The 21,708-nt window shown below is 41.4% G+C and overlaps 1 protein-coding gene across 4 annotated transcripts in view; it reads left to right on the top strand.

Moving 5' to 3' along the window:
• LOC131255436 (uncharacterized) overlaps window positions 1–21,708 on the top strand; it is a 73,761-nt gene that overhangs the window by 38,212 nt on the left and 13,841 nt on the right. For 2 of the 4 annotated variants that reach the window (XM_058256147.1, XM_058256144.1), the window contains one exon: window positions 21,471–21,537. The exons of 1 other annotated variant lie outside the window; for it this stretch is intronic. In XM_058256147.1, the coding sequence (XP_058112130.1) occupies window positions 21,471–21,537 (67 nt within the window). Of the gene's footprint in view, window positions 1–21,470; window positions 21,666–21,708 lie in introns of all 4 variants that reach the window. One more of the 4 variants, XM_058256145.1, reaches the window with a different exon arrangement.

The following is a 21,708-nucleotide window of genomic DNA, read 5'->3' as shown; positions in this document are numbered from 1 at the left end:
CAATGTTGTTTTTCAAGCAGTTATCTTATTCTTGCCTACATCCCTTAGTCATTTGATGGCTGCTGAGAATGTTGCAAGTGTTCGTTGTTGTTTTCTACACTAGTGCGTGGGCGTGCTGGAATTGGATTTATGTCTCTAATTCGAACCGAACAACGACCCTGAGTGCCGAGGTAGGTAGACACGTAGTGTATAACCGAGGTCTGAGGAGATCGGTCGCCTATTCAGCCACTCGCTCGATGTGTAAATTGGATGAGGAGATTTTCAAATGGTGGGGTTCGTCCTCTAATGATGGGTTACTCCTTTGCCTTCCGTACTAAAGGACTTTTCAATACAGATGAAATTAAAAGAGAGAGAAATCCTTATAGTCGATCTCGAAGAACAGCTGAAGAACTCCTTTATGATAGATGAACTGAATTTAACATGCGAGGTTAAACTCAGATTACAGCTAAAGCTTATCAGCTATTTGATTACCACTACGGATTATACTACGGAATGTAAAAAGCAGGCTGGAAAGTAAAAGGTTACACTAAGAAATGTAATTTGCTTGGCAGAAAGTAAAGAATTACACTATGGAATGTAAATTGGCTGGTAATTGAAAGATAGATTGGATTTGTTTGGATTAGTATGAGACGATCTTTCTTCTTGATTTTCTTTGCTATTTATAGCTTTGATCCAGGCGTTCTGGATTCTTCCCATGTTCCAACGGTTGCTGTAACCACTCTCCACTACTCTACTTGGTTTCTAGATGCTTCCCATGTTCCGCTTCCTTCGCTTCTCTTTGCATCATCTGTCACGCGACCACTCGATCTCGCCCTCCTTTTTCTACGCTATCCGTTATCTGATCATTCTAACTCGACCGCCCTGCTTTCGGCTGCTCTAGTGTTACACGGCACTGACCGATATGTCGTGGCTCCGCTTCCCGAGACACCTCCGTACATATCTGCAGGTCGATCTCTGAGTGCAACATGCGTGCCTGTACAAATCACACGTAACCTGCTCTGATTGGTCTCGGCAGGGTACGGTCGAAATGGGTGTGAACATTGCTCCCCACGTCGCTGTACCTCTGGCAGAGAGGTGACAGTGACATAAGACTCATTAATGGGCGCATAAACTGTGTACATGCGTCGCTTGGACGATAATGCCTTCAACAGCTTCCTTGTAATATGTTAGTATTGGTCTCGTTTAATTGAAGCGTCGAATGAACCCTATGTCAACACGTGTCTTTTCTAGCCGTCTTACCAAAATCGTCATGATAGCTCAATAAATGCTATCCCCCTCTTCGGCTGATATAAGCGCCGTTTCGAAACTTCTCCTTCTTAAGCTCTGAGTTTCCTCTTCTAACTCAATTCTCCTCTTAAAAATCTGTCTCCTTTTGCTCAATCTGCAATGGGTGCTTCTTCTTCATCCACCTCTTCCTTTAACCAGATGGACATTATGACAGTGATGGATCTCCTTGCAAGAAAATGTGCTGAAAAGACAGTTTTTGAGTTGTTGTTGGGCAGCGAATACGTCTGCTTAGGACCTGCATTCTCCATCGAAGTATCAGCAGAGGTAATCGGGCTGCTGGATCCATTCTTCCCCATATGCCCCATGGAAAAAAAATAATCTTAATTCGATTTGGCTCTATTCTCGACTCAACAAATGCCCTAAAAACTCCATGGATCTAGCCAAAGCCCCTTCAAGATTGGGATATTTGGTGCACACGGGTATCTTCACAACACGGAGAGACATGGAAAGAACTCGGCATCTACGAGTGCATCAAACTCTCTGTCTGGGAGTATTCGGCGAATTTGTCTCTTTTGCTTGCACTTTCGGTGTTTTGGAGCACGTCGACCAATTCGTTTTTGTTTGGTTGCGGTCCGATGAGCCCAACCATTAAAGATATCTCCCACTTGATCGAATTGCCGCCCTTCGGCGTGGCTTTCTTTCCAGTCTCCCTCTCCAGATGACGCAAAAATTTCTCGAGCTAGTTTGCCAAGGCCTACACCCATTTCATGCAGGCCTATCGGAAATTAGAAGGTCCGGTCGATGAACACGAGCATACAACGTTTTTGCTCTTATGGATTTGCCGTTATCTTCTATGTGTGGGCGCTCAACAAGTCACCACAGAATACGTTTCTTTGGCCGAGGATCTTGCCTATGGCATCAAGATTGCCCTAATGCCCTTCGTCCTTGGCCATCTATATATGGGTCTTTACGAGACCATTCAAAAAGGACTACATTCTACCGGAGGGCCCCTGTGGCTCCTGCAGATGTGATTCTATGCTTATTTCCACGCTTCTCTGTTTCTTCATGACACATTCGACTGAAAGTCTTATTCCTCTTTTGGTGATTGAATTTTTCATTGCCTTCAGGAGAATCTCACGGTCGAGTCCTACCTTCAGGGCTTCTTCGCCCTTAATAAAACTAAGAAAAACCGGACTTTCATGCCTTTTTTCTAAGGGAGAAGTGTATGGGCCGAGCTGGTTCACTTGGCAGTTTGATCCATTTGATGAGGTAGGGGCCGATTAGACGCATCAGGCATGGGGCAGTTATCTCCTTAGCCACGACCTTCTGTATGGAGGCTCGATCGAGCAATACTACCCTTCACTGTTCGCTCAACAGTTTGGCTTAGTCCAGTGCATCCCCTGCTCTCTCACGCACAAATCATGCAACCAACCACACTACAGTCGACCTGTGGTGCTCGACTCGGGTGCATACGCCACACTTAATGCTTGTTATCGTTAAGAGGCGAACGTTCTCAAGCTCCCTAGCTATCCTAACCTACCAGAAGCCACAGATAGTTTCTTTGACTGGTGGGAGCTCCATTATGCTTGGTTGCTGAACAACAAGGATTCCATCTAGTTGATCGACCACTTTGCCTCTCAGTTAGGCAAGAAAAGAATAATCGCTCCCCCGATCGATCCTCCTGCCAAGAAAGTACCTAGCAAGCTGAGAACCAGATTGGCCGCTCCTACAGTTCCATCGATTGAGGCTGCTGTCCCAGTTAGCCAAGAGATCACTATGTCTGCTTCAGATGCTCCAGTTTCTGCTCCACAACCATCGATCGCCTCAAAGAAGATTTCTGATTTGGGAGCTTCGCTCGCTCCACTTCTGAAAGCACCAGCCCTTGGTCTACGGTGTGTCAGTCCTCTTAAGTCATATTCAATAATAGAGGATCGACCGCTGCCAACATCTGTAGGGTCATGTCGACCGTCAGGTACTTCTTCGGCCGAGGCCATATCTACTTTCGAAACATACTTCAAAACCAAGTACTGGCCCGATCTCACTATTGCAGATTACTCAATAGAGATCGACGAGGGCTGGAAATGACATCAAGAAGCCTATTTTAATTAGTGCTGGAATAAATGGTGGCGGGATAGAGAGAGGCTGAATAATCTTGACCTTCCCTTCGATAAGAAGTATCTCACGTTTATTGTCCTAATCCGCCACCATTACCTAATTCCACTCGATCATTGACGACCGTAATAAAAAATTCCCACGTCGTTAGAGGTCGGCCCATCATCTACGTAGTTCGATCTGATCTAGGTGGAAATCGCTCACTCATTCGTATATTTCTATTCGATTCCTTACTTCTCGCATTGATTAACCTTTTCCTATTCTTTGACAGTTACTCGGGAGTTGACAGCTACCGAGTAACCTTTTCCTGTTCTTTGACAGTTACTCGGGAGTTGATAGCTCCCGAGAAACAATTGGTCATGGCCTAGCTGCAACAACAACAATTAGGAACAAGAACACCATTAACAGTCTCGGGGGTTCCTGACCTGTGATTACTGAGATCCCAATTGTTGGTCCTAGTCCACCCGAGGTCAGCAATCTTCCCGATGACTCGGAGTACATGATACAAGTCCCCCATAGTCCTGTGCTAGTTAATCAAAGGGTAGTCGTGGTGCCTTCCTCTCGGCTCTTAATTGTGAACTTTGCTCCTCCATTGCTGCTCCTCCCAGCAGGGCCAACACCCATAACTGTTGAGGAGATCTCAACCTCGATCGAGCTTGAGGTTGCGGCCGCCAAAGAGGTGGTTGAGACGATGGTCGAGGTTGAAGAGACCGTGGCTGAAGCTGAGCAAACGGCTGTTACCGTGGTCAAAGTTATTGAGACTACTTTGGCCGAAACTGTAGAGCCCACCGTGGTTGAGATCATTGAGACTGCTCTGACTGAGATCGCTGAGTTTGCTCTGATCGAGGTTGTTGAGACGACTCTGACTGAAGTGATTTTGACCGAGAGTGTTCTTATCCCTCCCAGCGCAGACTTCCCTCTTGTGGATGACATCATTTCTTCTTTCCGGCAAGCCTTAGTTGGAGAGACAACCGTGGACAAATCTCCCTCTCCCACCAGCAATCTGCAAGACGTGAGGGGCGAGCTCCAAGTCCTTTTGCAGAAGGGTTTAGACGGATCCCTTGATGCCAAGTCGATTGATAAACTCGACCGATTGGTCGAATTATACGACATTTTCTCCTAGACAGACTCTACTTTGGTTAGCAAGATACCCATTCTCCGAGAGTTCCAAGGGCTGCTCAAGACGTGTTATCGCGTTGGCATCGTCATCGACTGTCTTGAAGTTGAACAAGATATGGCCGAATTCAGGAGGGTCTTTGCACAGACTACTTCCCAAGAGCTTGAGGCCAAGAATGCAACAATGAAGACTTCTCAGACCGAGCTAGAAAATCTTGAAGTTAGGATTACGACTCTCAAGGTTGAGCTGATTGCACTGAAGCAAGAATATGTGGGGAAGCATGCAGAACATCTCCAACGCAAAGGGGAAGTTTGACAATTGGCAACTGCCATGCGATCCCAAACGGCAGACATCGTCCGACTTCTTCGTTCTGCGGCAAAGAAAAAGGCTTTACTGCAAGCAGCAAGGGGATAGCTAACGATAAAGAGGGATTCATTACAACGACTTTCATCTGTAGAATTTTAATTGTAATCCTTCTCATGTTAAATGAACGACCGTTGAGCCATTTTGCAATTCGTCGCCTCTATTTTTTTTTCCTGCTTTATTGCTTGTAACTACTTGTTGACTCATCCATAAAATTCAGTAAACGTTGGTAACTCCCGAATATCGTGTCCTGGAACGTGTGACGGTTTCATTGCCACATTTTGCCTAGATCGCGGGTGTCGAGAACCCTTATTTAAACATCACCTGATTCTCATTCTATTCGCACATCATCATTTCCTTGCGGCCTTAATCTGTTTCGATGGCTTCCAGCTCTTGTTCTCTTATTGCAAGTGCTCAATCTTACCTAAATGAAATTTTTGAATGGGGCTTGAAGGAATATTCACATTCTAGTCTGTTGTTTGATGCCAATGGTTTCACAATAAATGCTTCATTCGCGGTCGAATCAGACGCTGCGCTTGGGAAGCTCGTTCAAAACCTTAAGCGTTTGTATGCCATGGGGGATCGATATTGCGAACTGGCTTTTACTAACTAGGTGAGTTTGGCATACCTCCAACAGCAAACCACGGCATAAGAGGATTCTTTAGAGATGAGCAGTAAACATGAACTAGCTTGGTATGAAAGATTGCAATGTGTCCAAATGCACCAATTCAATCGTGCCATACTGAGGATGCTGTAGACCTATCGAGCCGGACTAATAGAGGAATTGAAAGAATGAGAATACTTTGTTAAGGAAATGGGCGTCCCAGAAGACTTAGCGTTCCTAGATGAACAGATTGCCCTGTATCAAGCATAGTCGAAAGTGAGCTCTAGCGGTAAGAAAGTAGCTGAAGAGGCAGTTTCCTCGAGCGCATTTCGTGTCGATCAGTTACTCCACCTCTTACCACTTGTTATTGAAGGAGCGACCTAGGCACATCCAAGGAGATGAGTGAAGCGGAGATGCGGGCTCTCCTTGACGAGTTTGAGAAGATGAAGATCTAGACTAGTCGGCCGCTTTTATGCTTTTTGTTTCTCTTTTCTTTGTGTTGCGATGCGGCCGATGACTCGCAGAGCTTGTGAATTAATTCTCATGCCAATAAAATCATCTTGTTTTTCTTAGGGCATATGACGTTCCTTTCTTTTGTTAATGCAATTTGAACATTTAGTCAAAGAATGCTTGATAGTAATTTAGCTATCGGTTGCGCTTCTGTGCTAATGTATGGCCACACATTACTTAGTCATTTTTCTGTTTCATGCATGCATTGGCTCGTTCCTGGTAACAGTGCCACGTTTTTGGAGGAAATCCCATTTAGTTCGCTCCGTTCCCCATAATGTTGGAAACAAATAGAATGCGGCGGCCGTTGGTTTTGGGCTCCCAACTGTCACATCCCGTCCAATGCACATTTATTTGAATTTCCAGTCTATAAAAATTCTCCTTAGATTCAAGAATGCATCTTGAAAAAAAATCAAACCAGGATTTCTGTCGCCATTACTTCAACCCTCGTGGATTTCTCATCTCACGATCTTCCCTTTTGTGCGACCCTTATCCCTTTCTCAGGGATACTTTTGAATTTCCTGAAGATCGCAGGCCACCACAGGGGGTTCTGAACATTCTTTCGGAACTCTAGCAACTTGGAGAAGAATACTCCAGGCCCGACTGAGAGTTTGAATGCTGCACCGCTTCACTATCGTGTCTGTCATCCCTTAGTGTTGAATCTAGAGCTCTCTTGGCCCGCTATGAATCGGCTTGGAAGAATCGACTACACTGGACTCGCAAACATCACTTTAATGAGGAGATGTTATAGCCGATGGAGGTCGCGTGCAACAATTTGTCTGTTGACTTAGCCGATACCCATTGGCTTCACCTAGACCGTGATCGGCCCAAAAATAAGGAGCTGATTGCATTCATTGAGTCCCAGATAGCACTATATTGGGACCGTGTGGAATTCAGTGAAGTTGAAAAGAAATCGGTCGACTTGGAATATGCTACACTCTACCGACGTTATTTTGACAAAGAAATGAATGTACTTCGATAGGGGGATTATCATTCAATAATAACAAGGAAAATAGAAGAACATTCATCATCAAATGTTTTTATTGATTCTAAAATTCATTTACATCATCATATTCCCTTGATTCCAATATAAAATACAAGATATTGAATTGAATAGAGTCATATGGAATAATCCGAATGATGATTTTAGCAACATTCCGGCTTGCGATGCACTCATTTTAGTGAAAGAAGTGTTGTGCGGATCCAAAAATCCTTTATTTTTCCTTTGATTGATTTGAAATGATAACTTGAAGGAGATGGCTGAATTCCACTGAAGTTTGCAGATTCTTTGAAGGATTTAACAACATTCATATTCCACATACATTGTGCGCGTGCAACAGAGTTCTGTTGCTCGGGTAGACGCAATGGATCTTTGTTGCGCGGTGCAGGTGTGACAGAGTTCCTACTTCTTCGTCCTCCTTTGCAGAGTACCTTGAAGAGGTTTTCGGACGACTTTCTCTGAGAGCTCCGAACTTACATCTATCAAATGAAGAGGTTGGAGGGGTATTTATAGGCAATCACATGTGTGAAGCCCCAATCATCGTGATGTATGGCCCACTACGTGCAACTAGAGTCCTGTTGCGAGCTGTGTAATGGGTCCCACATTGGCTCCATGTTGCGCGCACAACCTCTCCCTTGCTAAAAAGTCTTCTTCTCTGTTTCTCTTTTACTTGAATCTTTATTCTTTCATGACTTTTTCCCTACTGATTTTTGTGCTCCAATAGATGTCTTGCATTGATCGACCGTTCCTTTGCAGAGCTCTTAAGTCAACATGCCTCGTGGACCGAGAGGCAAAAGATGGTCGTGAAGGCGAAGTGTCGGCTGCCAAAAGGTTCGAAGAGGTCAAATCGGCCCACTTGTAACTCGGCCGTCCGATTTGCCAAATATTTCTATCTCTTTCTTTTAGTATTTATTTTCTTGTAATCAACTAACCTTTATTTTAAGGCTTTTATTCAAATAAAAATTTACTTTCCTAACTCTTCTTGATCTAATCTTTAACGACTTCCCACAATGAAGGGAAGCGGGTTTTTAAGAATCAGCCATTTATAGGAGCCTTTGCAACCTTCCCGTTTATATCCCTAAAGACATAGGTTCCTCCCTTGAGGACTTGTTCAATGACATATGGTCCTTCCAATGTGGACGATCACTTCTTGTCAAAGGATCGGTCCTTCTGACCGATTGGCAACACCATTTTTCAGACTGTATCGACAACTCTGAAAGACTTTCCTTTTCACCTTTTTGTTATACGCGGGCGCACAACGGCCGCTTTGTTGGCCACGATCGAATCTAAAGCTCTCACACGGACTTCATCCAGTTCCTCGAGTTCAGCCAACGTTACCTTTGTGAACTTAGGGGTGTTAACTTGGCCTGATATGCGGTTGGCAGTGAGAGTATCGTGATCTGTAGGGGCACGACCGCATTGTGTCCTTAAGTTAATGTAAATGGACTCACCCCAGTACTGGTTCGATGTGAAGTTCTGTAGGCTCAAAGAGCTTCGGACAACTTGATGTGCTGCTCTCGAGAATTTTCTTGAATCAGTTTCCTCAGAATGTTTTTGATTACCTTGTTGCCGTCCTTGGCCTGGCCGTTAGCTTGGGCATAATATGGGGTCGAGTACAGGATCTTTATGCCGTATCTATCGATCATCGCTCGCACTTCCTTGGCCGAGAAAGCTGCACCTCGGTCCATGGTAATGGACTGGGGTATTCCAAAACGGTGGATAATATTAGTTTCGATAAACCTAATAATCTCCTGATGCCCGATTCCTCTCATAGGCTTTGCTTCTACCCACTTGGTAAAGTAGTCGGTTACTACGATGATGAATGAGTCCATGCGGGTCGAAGGTGGGTGAATCTGGCCGATCAAGTCGATTGCCCATCCCCGAAATGGCCATGTCTTTATTATGGAATGTATTTTGGTCGCAAGTACATGTTGGACATGTCCATTCCTTTGGACGCCTTGCAGCCCTTTGCATACTGGATAGCAATCGACCATCATTTTCGGCCAAAAATAGTCATAACATCTGAGTGTGAGCTTCATCTTCCTCCCAGCCTGGTGGGCACCGCAAATCCCTTCATGAACCTTTTCCATGGAAGGAAAGAAAAAGAGAAATCTTTCAACCCTTCAAGATCTCTTGAAGAAAAGAATCAACACCAACAATAAGAAGAGGTATTTCGACAGCCATTACTAAAGCCAGAATAAAGAGGATAATGGCTAGGTTAAGAATTCAATATCTTTTAAATAGCAGGTCATGTGAGGCCGCTATCTGTAAGTGTCACAATATTAGGAGTTTGCACATCTTGGTTCATGCTGAACGTGGGTAGTTAAAGTGAGAATGTCGGAAGTGGAATGAGTTGTGAGAAAGCATGAAAGAACGTGTCCAAGATGGTTACTCAAAGTAGTCAAGCCGCAAAAAAGCTCAATAGTCATTCATTTACAAAGAAAGTTACAAGTCAGATGATAAGAAATTTTGTAAGAATGTTTCGGCCGTCTCTAGTCGTCTTCTGGCATCCCATAGTGATATCTCCTCTTTCGTCGATGATCGAGATAATTGGCCGATGTCTTCTGCTCTAAGGCTTGCTGCAGGGACTAATCTAGAGATTTCTTCAAGTGTCTTATCACGTTCTGCTTGCTTATCAGCCACATGTTTCCGCAACGTAATAAGCTCGGCCTCTAAGGTCACAATCCTAGCTTATAAGCTCTTAATTTCCATCTCAACAGCTTGTGCGACAACATTCTTTGCTGCGAACTCTTGAGCAATTTCTTGTGCGCTGGCTTTTTTGAGATCGGCCACTCGTCTTTTTGCTTCAAGATTGGCGACAACTGCCTTGGCTTGACAATATTGGTCAAATATTCCCTGAAGTTCTAGGAGAGGTGGTAGTCTGGCTGTTAGAGATGGGTTTGAGTGAGACATCACGCATGCCAAATCGACTAACTGGCTGATCTTGGTTATCAATTCAGCATCAAAAGTTTCGGCCAATCCTTTTCGAAGGAGGCCGTCCAACTCAATTTGTAAACTTTGGAGATTGTCATGTTGGAGAGGAGTTGTTGCTGTGGGTGTTTCTTCGGTAATGGCTTTCTCTAGAAAAGAGATGACATCGTCAACGGAAGAAGGAATGATGGGAGTTGAAGTATCGACTTCATGAATCGTCAATGAAGGAGGTGAGGGACGAATTACATCAGCTATTTCCACCCTGGCTGGTTCATTAGGTGTATCGGCCGAAACAACTTCGGGCTGCTGGTCAGTAGCAACCAGCGATTGTTCTGAGACTCAGTTGGAGGTTGGTCAATCACCTCTGCAGGAGAATCGGCTGTCACTTCTTCTTCGGTTACAACCCTTTCAGTTTCGTTCGATCGATCAGAAACTTCTATCACCTCAGCCGCGGTATACTCAGTTGGAGTCGGGATCTCTCCTATCACTGTGGATGATGGAACCACAACTAATTTGAAAGGTCAAGTAGGAGAGATTGAAACTCTTTGCTGCACGACTAATGCGAACGAGGAAGGAATCTACTGTGAATCATCAAGAGTAGTGTCAACTCTAGGCAAAGTATCTTCTGTGTCAGTCATCGTTTTTGAATCCAAAGGCATTGTTGTTACGGCTGCCAGAGTGGGATTTTCAAGAATCACGGGAGTGATAACTGTTGTTGCTGCCTCACTAGTGAAGATATGAGACTCGTGGGGAAGTGCGGCCAATGGAATTGCTAATATCGGCTTTGTGTTTTGTCCTCGGGCCCGTGCTGATCTAGGTAATTCTCGAGTCGCTGCACGATCAAATTAATTATGATCAATACTAAAATGAGAGTGTCGAAACAAGCAGGAAAGTAAAGTAGTAGTCTCCACCTAAACCGAGAGGCATTGCAGGTCGGATTCTCTCTCCCTGAATAGATGCATGATTTTTTTTATGGTAGTTGCAAATGTTAGAGGTGCAGTGGGAAATGGTGGTGGTTGTGGATGATATGGCTTAATGTATTTGTCAAGCGGAAGATTAGGGTCGTCTAGTCTCTCTGTCTTTGATCCATTTGCAAAAAGCATTTATTAAGATGAGCTTCTTCATGCTGTTTAACACCCACGACTATTTCTTTAGAATAATCCACCTCTCAATGGTGAGGCCAGTATTTTACCTTGAAGTATTTTTCAAAAGCTCCAATGGCCTTTTGGCAGAAGAAGTATCTGTTGGTCTCTTAGTTCTTTTTTTGCGACTGGTGTTTTATGGAAGAATCGTATTATGGAGAATTCGATTGCTGTAAAGGAAAAATAGGAGGATTTGAGGGAGGATTGATACCTCCAACTTCAGAAATCTTCCTAGGGGCCATCTGTTGTGGCCGAGTAGTTGCCAAAATGTCGAGATGTTCTTGGGTGATTTGTGGAACATCTGGGTACGGGGGTTCGGCTATCGATTCAAAAATCGTATTAGTCAGTTTTGTCTTAGCTCTCATCGTCCTTTTAGTAGTGGTAACAGGGAAATCGGGAAGAGCTCTCGTCTTACTCTCAGTTAGACCTAGATGAGAGTAGAGCTGATGTGAAAGTTCTTCGATGCTTCGACCGCCTAAAACTTTGGCATACTGACGCTTCCACTAGGGTATAAAGTTATCCAGCACTGCAGGATGTTCTGGATACACTGGCATATGAAGAGTGACTGCTTCTTTGCAATAAGATAAGTTGAGAGATGTAAAATTCTTTGTCGGTAACTATCACGCAGTTGAATAGAAGTTGGTTAGTAGTGATGTGACTGAAGGACGAGATATGTTGTACGAAGCCTAATGCCGAGCGAACAAAGAAGGATGATACTGTTCAATTCCGGCTTTTGCATTTTTTCCTTTCTCAATCATGCCTCCGAAAGTCAGATCTCAATCAACAACGAAACAATTCTATGCATGATGAAGATGACCAACTACATGTTCATTAGTAGGATCAAACTGTTTGGTAAGCCATTCTGGTCCATAAGTATTTTTCTCTGCGAAGGGCATGAAGGATGGACTGTTGTCAGGAAGATCAAGAGAGAAGAATTCTTGCAGATACTCAGCAACAGTAGTAATTTCTACGGGGATATGCATAATTCTGCCACCATAGGAAGAAAACGATCGACTGATGTGTTCCTGGCTGAAGAGTTGTGGTCGAAAATACGCAACGAACCACATCTGTACAAGCCATATAGGGCCTCTAGCTGAATATAATCCGCTTGAATTAATTTCATAGAGACCCCTTTACAAATGGCTAAGAACAAAAGACGCCAATGCTATTCGCTGACATTGGACAAGGTATTCGGCCAAAGCAACATACTTGGTCGTAACTTGTTGAGCATTAACGCATATAAGATGTCGGCAAATCTTAAAAAGAAGGAAAGTAAGATGTTCGAGTTCTTCGACCAGCCCTATGGGTTTGTGGTAAGAGTTCATGAAATTGGTGTACCCTTTAGCACTCTTGTTGGGAAAATTCTTGCGCTGCCCGACTTTGGCTTTTGCATGGTAGGACATACCGAAAGGGGTAAGTTCAGTAAGATGGCAGATGTCCTTGATGGAAACACTCATCAGACCACAACTAAACATAAAAGTGTTGGTAGAAATGCTCCAAAACAGTGTTAGGGATAGAAGAACAGGTACATTGGGGAAATATTCGGAAAGAGAAAGTTTGATACATTCGAAGATGCTGAGCTCTTTCCATAAATCTCTGTATTGGGCCGATACTTTGTTGAACCAATCTTCCCATCCAGGAAGAGGTTTCGGCCATAACCTCGAGATTTTAAACACATTTGCTGTATCAGGTATATTTCCATATTGGATCGAGATATTGCTTCCTGGATAGATTGGGAAGAATGGATCTAAATTTTGTAGCGATTCGTTTGGCCGAAATATCTGGAGAGAACGAAGGACCCAAACTATAAGCATCTTCGTGAATCGGAGATTCGAAAATTATATCCTTTGAACAATGATCTGCAAAGAGATTCATCACGGACATGATGTCTTTTTGGTCGAAGGTGGGTTCGAACGAAGAAGCCATGATTGAAGGAAAAGTAATGAGGAATTTCATGAAGTGCAAAAACATATATATATATATATATATATATGATGTCTTTTTGGTCGAAGGTGGGTTCGAATGAAGAAGCCATGATTGAAGGAAAAGAAATGAGGAATTTCATGAAGTGCAAACACACACACACACACACATACATACATACATACATACATATATATATATATATATATGTATATATATGTATGTATGTATATATATGTGTGTGTGTGTGTGTGTGTGTGTGTGTGTGTGTGTGTGTATACACACACACACACATGTGTGTATGTTTACCTCTTACACTACAAACAATATATATGTGTGTGTGTGTGTGTGTGTGTGTGTGTGTACATATATATATATATATATATATATATATATATATATATATATATATATATATATATATGTACATATCAATTCGATTAAACGCCACACTGATGTGGACCCCACCTTGAGGAATGTATTGTACTAGAATGACTCTTTTTGAAGACGCGTGTCTGTTCGAGACGCATTTGCCGTTTTATATATACTCAAACGTTGTAGCCCTTTTCTTTAAAAAGACAGCGATGAGGGGTGCAATGTTTTTACCCTAGTCAACTGGGTCTTGTTTCTGTCAGACTCGCGTGGATCACACGTGTGTGAGGTTAGTGGTTGAAGGATTATTTCAAGAATGCGCGACCGAATCTCATAAGAATGCTATCTCGTGCCGTGCGCATGGTAAGTAATCATTCTGGCGCAACCAAGTTCAAGCGGCTTAAACAATCAGTTAGTCAGGGTCAAGTCCATGTAGATTCTAAACGGATGTCAAGAGTCTAGGGAATGCAAGATCGTGGGAAGGATCTGGAAGCAGAGTGAGGGCAGAAGCGGTTATAATAACCGTCAGATTGTGAGAAGGATCCAAAACGGCTAGATCAAAGCTATAAATAGAATATGACTTAAGCAGAGAAAATCGTCTCACACCAACCCAAACAAATCAACAAATCAATTATCTTCAAGTATCTTTCGAATTATCTTGCTAGATTTACATTCCATAGTGTAATCGTAGCTTTTTATGAAGTAATTCCTTTCCTTTAGAATAATCATTTACTTACCACATTTACTTGCTTTATTTAGCATAATTCGCAGTAGTCGATAGCTATAACTGTAGTCACACCATCTAGTAGTTGATTTCAATATCTCTCATCCCACTCTTCATGCATTAAGGAAGTCCTTTCGTACGTATTACACTTTGAGCGAGTGGTTGAATAGGAGACTAATCCCCTTAGATCTTGGTCATACTCAGTGTCTGCCTACTTTGGTGTTCGGGTTCATTGTTGTTTGGTTTGAATTGGAACCCCAATCCCAATTCTGGCACACCCACGCATCCGTCACCCATGCTGGAGAAAAGATCGTCAAAACAATGGCGAACAAGTGCTTTAGTAGATCTTCGGTCATCGGATCACCCTTCACGGTCAACATTACTGTACCCAATGTTCGAAATGTTGTTATAGCACCATCTATCCCACCCTTGGGATATAGTTACATATCGACTATCGCACGGGATATATCGTTTATATTGCATAATTTATCGCACTTTTTGGGAAACATGGGGAAACATTGGGAAACTTGTTGAATTTTCAATGAAACTTTAGGGATGGTTAAAAAGGACTTTAATACACACTTTTAAATCATAATATCTCAAAAAAAAAAGTTTACATAATAAATTTCCTTTGTATAAGGTCCTAAGTTATGCGATGTTTAACTAAACTAATGCAACTATATTTAAATTGAATGCATGACATTTATAAATGTATCAAAGACATGTATGAAAGGATTAAGCTGATATTTAAAAACTTCTTAGGGGTGCAAGGATTAAGCTGATATTTGTGTTTTCTCTTCATTTAAGTGTGCGTGACATAATCAACAGGTTGCATGCCAAATAAATATTATAGTAAGCCGTATATAGTTTTTAATGGTGGACATTCAATGACCATTGTTTTCTTGTGGTGTGGTCTACTTGATATTTGGATCTCCCTTATTTTTAGGCTCATCCTCTATAATGATCTGGAAAAATAGATGGACGGCTTGGATAAAACACACATATCGTGCGGGGCCTAGTAGCCTACTCACTACTGAAGTACGCAATTTGTGTCCCAGGATCCAATGAGGTCGGTGGGACCCCTAACTGTGGGGGCTACTGTGATGTATGTGGCTACATCCTCATTGCCCATACCTGTTAAAAGCTCATTTTGGGAATGATTCAAAATACGAAGCATATCCAAATCCCAGGTGGACCATAATACTTGAAACAGTGGTAATCGACCATTAAAAACTTCACGTGGGCCACAATTTTTAGATTGATCTGATATTTGTCTAGTCTCTTCATTCAAATCTTTGTGACCTTATCAATAGATTAGATGACAAATAAACATTCTGGTGGCCCCATAAAGTTTTTAATGGTGGGGATTCAATCACTATTGTTTCCTATAGTATGGCCCATGTAAGATTTGGATTTGCTTCGTTTTTGGGATCATAGCTTTAAATGATCTTTCAAAATTGTTGGACGGTGTAGATTTAAGAGTTAAGACACATATATCACTGTGAGCCCCACAATCAAAGTCCCACCCACCTTTGTGGATCCACGCCCACGGCCATAACTGGCGCATTTGCTGCCAAAGCCTTTCACGTGAAGTTCCTGCGCTGGGAACCTAGGTGGGGCCCACTGTGATGTTTGTGAGAAATCCACTCCTTCCATCCGTTTTGTGAGTTCATTTTAGGACATGAGGCCAAAAACGAGCTGAATCCAATACTCAAGTGGGCCGAAAATGTGAGGATTGAACGTCCACAATTGAAATATTCGTGGGGCCACAGAATTTTTGAATAATTCTAATATTTGTGTTTTTAGTTAATCCTAGTAGGAATGATGTTATGAACGGTATGGATGGCGTGTAAACATCAGTGTTGACCCCAGGTAGGTTTCAACAGTAGAAATTTCCCTAACCACGTTTTCCTTTAGTACGGACCACTTCAGTCTTGGATCCTGCTCACTTTTGATCTCATATAGTAAAATGAGCTCATAAAACGAATGGACAGTGTGGATTTCTCACAAACATCACGTTGGCCCCACGTAGGCTTACAACGCAGGAAATTCATGCAAAATGCTTCTTGCATCAGATCCACGTTCATCCGGTGTAACTCATTATGCTAAGAGTACTGAGTAAACTCTGTGGGGTCCACCGTGATTTATATATTTTATCCACTCCTTCCATCCATTTTACCATATAATTTTAGGGCACGGGCCCAAAAATAAAGCATATCCAAAGCTCAAATGGACCACACCACGGAAAACAATGTGAATTGAACGTCCACCATTGAAAAGTTCTTTAGGGCCACAAAAGTTTTGGATCAAGCTTACATTTGTGTTTTCCCTTCATCCATGTTATTGTGGTCTTATGAAAAGTTGGATGACAAATAAACATCACTATGGGCCCTAGCAAGGTTTAAATGGTGGAAATCATTATTCCCACTGTTTCCTGTGGTATGGTCCACTTGAACTTTGGATATGCTCCAGTTTTGGGCTCAACCATTTAAATGAGCTGGAAAAATGGATGCAAGGTGTGGATAAACCACATACATTCACGATGGGCTGAAACTCATTGTTAAAGAGGGGGATCGGATTTCCCATTTAAAGAGACTAGACAACGTGGATAAACTAGATACATCACGATGGACCAAACTCCCTGTTAAAAGGGATCGGATTTCCCTATTATAGAGACCGGCCGAAGCCATTTTCGAAGAAAAGAGGGTTCCGGTCCTTCCGAAACCCCAAATCTCCCTGAAATTTCTCTGTTTCCATCGCCCTTTTCGAAGAAAGAGGGTTTTGGTCCTTCCGGAACCCCAATTCTCCACGATTTTTGTGGATTTCTAGCCGAAAATTGCGTTGAATCTTTGTCCATTTGAAGAAAAAAAAAAAAAGGAAAATGCACTTATGGTGCACCGCTGTTGATCGATGGAGTGGCCCACCAAATTCTTGGTCCGATTACGCAATCTTCTTCTCTACAGGTACCAAAACCCCCTCTCTCACATCAATTCAAAGATTTTCATTAAAAAAATTTTTTCCCTCGATTTTTCAGGTAGTTATGCAACCCCAGCATCTCCGGCCTTTTTATCATTGAAATGTGGTTGTATCGATGAAAATCATGTGATATCCTGCGATATATCGCACGATACAAATAATCCTTATTATTATTATTATTATTTTTTAATTTCCAAGTGATTTTTGGGGGTTTCATATCGCTTGCATGCGATAACGATATTATCGGCCGATAGTATCGATATTGCGAACATTGACTGTACCTGCTGATATTCAAATGGCCATGATTGGTGTATGGTAGTTATTTTCTTGGAGTCGACTTTAGATACTAAAGAATTTGATACAAAGGACACTGACTGTACCTGTTGATATTCAAGAAAAGTTGTACATGATAACCTTCTCAAAGAAATAAAGGACCCAAACTAGGGTACTCAACTTTAGCTCATACACCACACATATGGTGTATATTTTTCATATCAACATACCCCAAAGAAAGCACCGACAATGAAACCCTAACATTGCACATCATCAAATATTGGATTAACGCATTGGACAACTTCACAAGACTAAAAGATACACTAAGAATCTAGTGTATGGCCAGGGACGAAAAAGCCCAAAAATGGTGGAACTGGTCCACATAATCACCAACCACAAATCAATCTGAAAAAAGGCTATGGATATCCTATTAGGGTCAATCCAATCCACCATATGGAAAAATTTCTAAGAAACAAACTTTGATCTGGGAGAAATATTAAAAAAAAAAAAGATTTTAGAGATTTTTTTTACGGATGAAAAAAGTGGCTCAAATATGCCTTAAATCAATCCCAAAAATTCCATAGAAATCATGACAAATCTTTTAAAATCAAGCTACATTAAACCCTACCTTTCCTAATAAAAAACCGTAAGTACAAATTGTATAGATGCTGAAGTCAGCAATACGGTTGCTGATATCAACAAGGTCTTGTAGCTGTAATCAAAGTGAAGATTCTTTCCTCTAATACACAAGTAGAAAGGAAGAGATTAAGAGAAGAAATAGAGAAAAAGGGACGAGGACGAAGAAAATATTTAGTAGAAGAGAGAAGAGTTTTGAGTTTGAAAGAGATGTTGTGTTAGGTCGAAATGACTAACACACACACGCACAACCTTTTATAATATTTAAAGAAAGAAACATTACATACTCTACAGGACTACCAAAGGACTATATATAGGATACCAAATCAATCGTGTGCTGAGTGTTGCGTATGGGTGGAAGCTCATTGGGCAATTCGTCAGCGATGAGATCCTGAAATTGGGACAGAATGTCCTGGATCTTAGGTGGTTGAATAGAAACATCACTAGTTGGATATGTCTTGCATCCACTCTCCCGACTTTTCTTCACAAATCGGGTCATACTTTTGTGGAAGTCAACTTTGCCTCTTCGGGCTCGTCATCTCTTATAGGATTGATAGTAATGGGCTTTCCTTTGCATATAAAATTGTATGTGTTCTTGTGACCCTTATGAGTCACATCCTTGTCGTGTATCCAGGGGCATCTTAGTAATATATGAGTGATTTTCATAGGAATAATGTCACACCAACGTGATTCTTCATAATGACCCAAGGAAAAGTTCATTAAACATCACTTGGTCATGAGAATAAACGTGTTATTCACCTACACAATCTTATATGGCTCAGGATGCTTTAAGTCTTCAGCTTCAACTTCTTTACGATGCTTTGCGAGGCCACGCTCATACTATTGCCTCTGTCAATAATGATGTAATATAAAAAAAGGGATTTGTTTTCTTCAAAAACTTCCTATATTTGGTAACCTACTATTTTTGGAACTTGCCAAATATATAACCTACTAAATTGGATGTACTTGCTATTCTTAAATCTAAGACCTAAATAGATGATTTCAATTATATATATAAAAAAAAGAAAACAAAATTGATATTTCCCACTCACGAGTTTATAAACTTGAGACCACCATGTACCATCTTGTGCATGTGGGCCACTTCATGAATCTTGGAAAAGATCATAAATCATTGCTCTTTCATTCCACAAAGTATGATATCTTTTTGGTGAAACCATAATGAAATCACCTATCTGAGGTGAACCTATCAACTTGTTTCCCAAATTGCCTATAGACCATTCATTCTTGCAACCCATTGATTTTGGTGTAGATAGAGTCCTGTGATGATAGTTACTTTTGTAGAAAAAACAATAGTTGTTATATGTTGAGAATATCACGTCATGCCTTAGTTAAATATTTTATTTGTCGAGATATTAGCACGAAACATCTCTTTGGTTGCCTGGTTAAAGGCTTGAATAAAAGTGTAGGAGGTTAGGCTTTCAAATCCTAACTTTGGCATTCTTTTCTTTTATTTTTCCTATAATGCCATGGAACCAAGAGAATAACCTAATTGATTCCTAACTCTCTTTCAAAAATACCTAATAGCTCATGTGGTTAGAAGGCTCAAGTAGGGAGAGAGAGGTCTAGGGTTATATATATATATATATGTACACACCAAAGCTCTCTCTCTCTCTCTCTCTCTCTCTCTCTCTAAAAATAGTAAAAATCTACATTTCTCTCTAAAGTACAACTCATCCTTGCGAGGGAAGGGAGATTGCATGAGGAGTCTTTATAAAGTGGCTCACGTCCCCACGCATGGGGACGTGAAACCCCTTAGACGTGGAGCCTGAAACTCTTGATCCATATTAGCCCTTGAAGTAAATACTTCTTCCTTTTTTGTCTTTTCAAGTAGAATGGAATGACATGATCATTCCAAAAAGAATCCTAAACCGACCTATATGAAAGAAAATGATAAAAAATGAAATGAAATGGGAAGCGTACTCCAAGGACATCGATGGACTTATACGTGTGTGGAAACATACTGGTGAGTGGTTCTAAATACAAGATACTTGCATCATTTAATTGTGTTATACCGGGCAAGATTTTATTTTGTAACTTCTATTCTTATAAATTTCAATTTATGGAAAGTTCTATTTATGAAAAGCTATAATTTTGGAAAGTTTTGGGAGAAGTTATTTTTGAAAATTTATGCATTCATATATGTTCAAAACACCAGCGTGAGTGACAATGAGGTTGATTATGAGTGATGATATGAGTGGCAGAGAGGTTGGTAATGAATGATGACATGAGTGACAGTGAGGTTGATTATTAGTTATGCTATGTGTGAAAGTAAGGCTTTATCATGAGTGATGCTATGAGTGAAAGTGAGGCTTTATCATGAGTGATGTTATGAGTGAAATGAAGGCTTTATTATGAGTGTTATGAGTGAAAGTGAGGCTTTATCATGAGTGATGTTATGAGTGAAAGTGAGGCTTTATTATGAGTGATGATGAGTGAATGTAAATAATGGGAGACTATGGGTCCTCGGGATTGAAATCCCTATGAGTGAAGAGTGATTCCTTTGTGGAATTCAAGATTGCCAGGACGTTAGGCACCTGTTTGTCCAACTGGAGAAGAGTGATGTTGAGTGATGAGTGATTTTAGACCAATTGGAAAGGAATTGGTCCTGGTGTTACAATGAAAACTGTACCTTGAGATGTGGAATATTCATGCATGTTGATTTCATTTTACAAGTATTTTCTCACTTATTGTTTTAAATGCTATATTTGGAAATTCTTTGGAAATTCTTGTATTCAGAACCATTTGTTGGGAAATTTTGACTCGTACCATTCAATTGATGAAAAAAAAGTAGACTAAGGAGAAGGTCGATGTTCTCCAAATAACTAAGGTAAATCATCAATATTATAAGCATCCTCTCTCTCGCCTCCCGGGGAATATAGCATTTTCTAAGGAGCCCAAGCATTCTCGGCAACGAGATATTTGTCTTGAAGATTGCGTTTGAATACAAGGCCCCCAAATGGCTTCGCCTCCAACTCTGGTGTACAATTCCCGAACTGCACCTCTATTCTCAGCTATAGCATGAAAGTCCTCAAAATTATCCTTCAAAGTGAATCCTCACACCACCAGTCTCCCCAGAATCTGATGGTGGACTTGTCACCAACTCTTGAACTGCATAATCCCACGGCAGAACTGGCTGGGCCTGCAAAATCCCTCCATATTGCAGAACCCTTTCTTCTTTGATGCCTCCTGAATATCCATCCGTTCAAAGACAGCTCATATTTGCTTATAAGAACTCTCCTCAGAAGGGATTCTTCGCCTGACCCCAATCTCCACAACCATTTGCAGAGCAAAGCAATATTCACCGGTTTCATATCCCTGATTTGCAGCCCAACACTTTCTGTAGGTTACAAACTTGCTCCCAAGCAAGTAAATGAAATTTGTGCTGACATATTGGAATACATGCTAAAATATTGGAATTTCATATCTATCAGTTTTATATCCTCACAAGATTGTGAGATGTTTGCCATGTTCATTAAATTTTATTCGCTAATATTTTTGTTGCCATTCCAAATTTTCTTTCCGTGGTTGATAATTTTGGACAGGAGGAAGTTAGGAGTGCTAAGAAGGCAATTCAATTTATGGGAGCTTCCGTATTACAACTATGTTCCGGTATGGTGTTTCAGTATTTGTTTATGCCAATATCTATATCGTCGTTTAGGAACTCGGGGATGGACTTTGGAATCAGCCGTGTCGAGTTGAATCGACATCAAAACTAGATGATTCCTTCTATGACTCAGGTCTGTACAGGAACCAGCTGATTTTTCCTGAACTGGTTCTACT

Source organism: Magnolia sinica, chromosome 9, assembly GCF_029962835.1.
Source record: "Magnolia sinica isolate HGM2019 chromosome 9, MsV1, whole genome shotgun sequence".
NCBI classification, from domain to species: Eukaryota; Viridiplantae; Streptophyta; class Magnoliopsida; order Magnoliales; family Magnoliaceae; genus Magnolia; species Magnolia sinica.
Note: the sequence above shows the minus strand (reverse complement) of the source record. Positions and strands in the feature narration are given on the sequence as shown.